General features: G+C 52.4%; 1 protein-coding gene across 1 annotated transcript; it reads right to left on the bottom strand.

Annotated features, from left to right (window-relative positions):
* Positions 1-2,570: 2,570 nt before the first annotated feature.
* On the bottom strand, positions 2,571-3,030 carry LOC308527462 (ubiquitin-conjugating enzyme E2 variant 1; the record flags this gene model as incomplete). Its single annotated transcript, XM_081102785.1, has 1 exon — positions 2,571-3,030. One exon carries the CDS (start codon positions 3,028-3,030, stop codon positions 2,587-2,589), a length of 444 nt encoding a protein of 147 aa, XP_080958911.1. The 3' UTR covers positions 2,571-2,586.
* Positions 3,031-4,436: the final 1,406 nt, after the last annotated feature.

The raw sequence follows: 4,436 nt of genomic DNA on the forward strand, positions 1-4,436 counted from the left end.
AGCCAAGCGACTACAACAACAGAACAACTGGAATGACCAGAGTGATAGGAACGACCGGTCACTATGACATGCACTGCAGCAGCCAACCAGCCTGATAGGCTCCCCCAACCTCCCATGACCCCTTCCCCCAGCTGGCACCTGATCAGCCCCCCTGATTGGGGGTGGGGCCTGCAAGCCAACCACCTTGGCCTCCCCCCCTCTCCTGGCTGGCCAGGCCCCGATTAGGCCCTGATGTGGGGCAGGGCCAGTGGCCAACCTCCCATGTCCCATCCCCCCTGCCAGGCTGGTTCCTACCAGCCCCCATCATGGCGGTCTGGCTGGACCCCACCTGCACATGAATTTGTGCACTGGGCCTCTAGTGTAATGTAAAAGAATATCTATATATAAAAAGCTAGAGTCCATAATAACTGGAACGACCGATGACTGGTCACTATGATGCCCACTGTGGCCAGCAAACTGGCCTGATCAGGAGCCAACCTCCTCGGCTCCTCCCCCTGGCTAGTCCCACCCCTGATCATCCCCCCTAAACCCCAATAGGGGCGGGACTGGCTGGCCAACCTCCTACAGCCTTTCCACCCATCCGACCCCACCCCCAATGAGCCCCTACCACCCTAATTGGCCCACAGCCCCTCCCCCCTGCCAGCCCTGCCCCTGATTGCCCCCCACCCCAATAGAGAGTGGGGCCGGCCAGCCAACCTCCTGCAGCCCTTCCCCCCACCTGGCCCCACCCCAGATCTGCCCCCCCACACCCTAATCAGGGGCAGGGTCAGCTGACCAACCACCCATGGCCCCTCCCCAAGGCTGCTGGCCCCCGATCGGCACCCTCACCCTATTTGGGGGTGGGGCCATCTGGCCCACTATCAACAGCCCCTCCCCATGCTGGTCCCACCCCCAATTGGACTCCAACCCCAATCAGGGATGGGGCCCCCCAGCCAATTCGTCCCCAATCCAGGTCCCGCCATCTCTTCCTCCTGATAGGCCCAGCCCTGAAGCCTTGATCTATCCCAACTGGGGCGGGGCTGGCCGGAATCCACCTGTGCAAGAATTTGTGCACTGGGCTTCTAGTATATATATATCATCACATAACATATAATAAACTCATGTTTTATGCTTTCATTTTAAAATATTGCTTTAATTTCTTTCATAATTTTATTTCTTCAGCTTTCCCCAAAATTCTTACAAGTATACAAGTTACAACCTCCTGCAAAACTTTTGTATGGTATTATAGTTTATTTACCTATGGCAATGTTTTTTTTTTGTTTGTTTGTTTGTTTGTTTGTTTTTTAACACAATGAATCACTTTATTTCGGTATGCATCCACATCTCAGCAATTAGTGGTCCTGAACAGAAAAGTGGAAAAACGCAGCCATTTGCCAGGAAGTCAAGGCCGCCAATTTTGGGGTTCTGCCGTGCACATCGAGTTCTTTCTTAATCCCTGCTGAGGACCATGAGAAGCTGCAGCACCAAAACCAAAGTATGCACCGAATTCAAGGTTCTTTTTGTTCCAGTTGTCAGATTCCAAACTAGACCCAAATGGATTGCAAAGATGACCAAATGAGAGCTGTTTAAAACTTCAATTTGTAAAAGCAAAAGCAATGACAGGAACAACAACAAAATTCATTCAAAGGGATCATGTGCTTACAAGTGTCTTCTGTGGCCTTCCTGAGCTTAACAAACAAACCTATCAGCTGATGATGACAGCAGAGCGCGGCAGGGCTGCGGACCCAATTTTCATTTCCTGGGTTGCTGGAGAATAAATGAATGTGGTTCCAAACTAAACAAGGGAGGTCAGAGACTCTTTCCAACCTTACCTGATGGCTTCTGGCCAAAGCAAGGGAGTGTCATGGAAAGTGTTGGGTGGTGATGGTGCAAGAAAGGGACCTGAAGAGGAGGAAGGAGGAAGCAGCACCCCTCGATATAAAGGTGGTGGGGGAAGTTATGGGGAAAGCCCTGAATTCCTCACCAAAGGCCAATTTCGGAGGGGAGCAGAGGGGGTTACAATCTATGCTTCGGCCAAGGGTGGTAGTGGAGTGGGAAAAGGATGGTGGCTCAGAAGGGGAAGGGGCATCATTTAAGACTTAAAAAGAAACCAGGGGTGCAAACGAAGCACCCACACACACCCAGCAGTAGTCCCACAGGCTGTGACCTGAAACCTTCACATCTACTCTAACCAGCCACCCCAAGCTGGAGGGCTGTTGCAGGGAGGGAGGGGGAGAAGGCAGAGCCCCCAGGCCATGTAATCAGCAGCAAGGTGATTGTGTGACGTGTCTTTTCACAGTTGAGTTAGATGTGCCCCACCAGTTATGATGGGAATCAATTTAAATATACTTTCTTGATCCCAGAAGTTCAACTATGTGGACAGTGGTTACACTTGACAGGATGATTTGTTATAGCACAACTTATATATTTCAAATGGACAAAAAATTAGTATCATTTACAGTATCTTAAGATAAACTGCCTTTGAGCGGGAGCTTCCTTTCCAGTACTTTGAGGTCTACAAGACATATCTAGAAAATGTACTGCTGTGGAAAATGAAGACTGCTTAAATCGAGTGGGGGAGGGGCGGGCCTGTGGCTTTCTTGTTGATTAGTTGCTGTAACACTGTCCTTCAGGCGGCTGAGGGAGTTTCATGTTTTCTTTAGACATCATTAGGCGCCGAAGCTCCTGCAGGACAACTTTGATACTATATGAATTCTGCCATTTCGCTAGCACTGATATGGCTCGTGGGTCCACCACTCCATTAGAACTATTAACTCCATTCATATTAATTTTTGTTACAAATCTTACAAAGGGGGGTGCTTCTGGGTATTTAGGTCCACATTCTATTTTAAGGCTGTATATTCGGTTTTCATAAATTGTTCTTGGAGGCCCAATTATCATCCCTGTCCATCTTGTAAGTGTCATGTCTTCGTCATCTTCTAGACCCCAGCTAACTGTGCCATCTCCTACTCCTTTCTGGCCTTCTTCGAGTTCTTCCAACAGTCGAAAATTGCGAGGGACTTTTACTCCCGAGCCCGTGGTGGCTGCCATCTTGCGTCGCTGTCACTCTGGCAATGTTTTTATTATACAGATTTTTATTATTGTCACTAGAGGCCCGGTGCACAAAATTTTGTGCACTTGGGGGAAGGGGAGGTTCCACTCCCAGGGAATTGGGCCTAAGCTGGCAGTCAGACATCCCTCTGGCAGCCTGGGAGCCCATGGGGGATGTCCACTTGCCAACGGGGAGCAGGCCTAAGCTGCAGTCGGACATCCTTAGTGCTGCTGAGAGAGAGAGAGAGTGCTACTTAGTGCTGCTTAGGCAGGAGAGACTCCCACCACCACTGCTGTACTGGCAGCCGTCAGCCTGGCTTGTAGCGGAGCAGAGCTGCCCCTGTGGGAGCGCACTGACCATCAAGGGGCAGCTCCTGCATTGAGCATCTGCCCCCTGGTGGTCAGTGTATGTCATAGTGACCAGTCATTTCCAGTCGCTCTGCTGTTAGGGCCAATTTGCATATTACCCTTTTATTATATAGGATAGAGGCCTGGTGCATGGGTGGGGCTGGCTGGTTTGACCTGAAGGGTGTTCCTAATCAGGGTGGGGGTCCTGCTGGGGTGCCTGGCCAGCCTGGGTGAGGGGCTGAGGGCCGTTTTCAGGCTAGCCACACCCCCTTCAGGGTGGGGGTCCCCACTGGGGTTCATGGCCATCCTAGGTGAGGGACTGAGGGCTGTTTTCAGGCTGGCCCACACCCTTCAGGGAGGGAGGTCCTTCTGGGGAGCCTGGCCAGCCTGGGTGAGTGGCTGCTTTCAGGCTGGCCAAGCCCCCCAGAGGGGTCTCTCACCCCATGAGGGTGTTTTCAGCCTGGGTGAGGGGCTGAGGGCCGTTTTCAGACTGACCACACCCTCTTCAGTGTGGGGATCCCCGCTGGAGTGCCTGGCTAGCCTGGGTGAGGGGCTGAGGGCCATTTTCAAGTTGGCAACACTCCCTTCAGGGTGGGGTGTCCTGCTGGGGTGCCTGGCCAGCCTGGGTGAGGGGCTTATGGCTGTTTGCAGGCTGGCCACAGCCCCCTCAGGGTAGGGGTTCCCCCTGGGTGCCTGTCCAGACTGGGTGAGGGGCTAATGGCTGTTTGCAGGCTGGCCATGGCCCCCAGCCACCCAAGCTCCCAGTGGCGGCTGGCTGGAAGCAGGTATCTGGGATTTATTTATCTTCTATAATTGATACTTTGTTGCCTTAAGCGGAGGCCACAGCCGGCCAGGGCAGGTGGGAAGCTTGGCTTCCTCCATCACCAGGGCAACCAAGCCTCCTGGTTGCTCCAGCTCTGTGGCTGCCGGCCGCCATCTTGGTTGGGTTAATTTGCATATAGTCACTCTGATTGGCTGGTGGGCGTGGCTTGACACATAGCAGAGGTGTGGTCAATTTGCATGTTTCTCTTTTATTAGATTAGATATCAAGAGTCTTT

Source organism: Myotis nattereri, assembly GCF_964212035.1.
Source record: "Myotis nattereri genome assembly, chromosome: 11".
Taxonomy (NCBI): domain Eukaryota; kingdom Metazoa; phylum Chordata; class Mammalia; order Chiroptera; family Vespertilionidae; genus Myotis; species Myotis nattereri.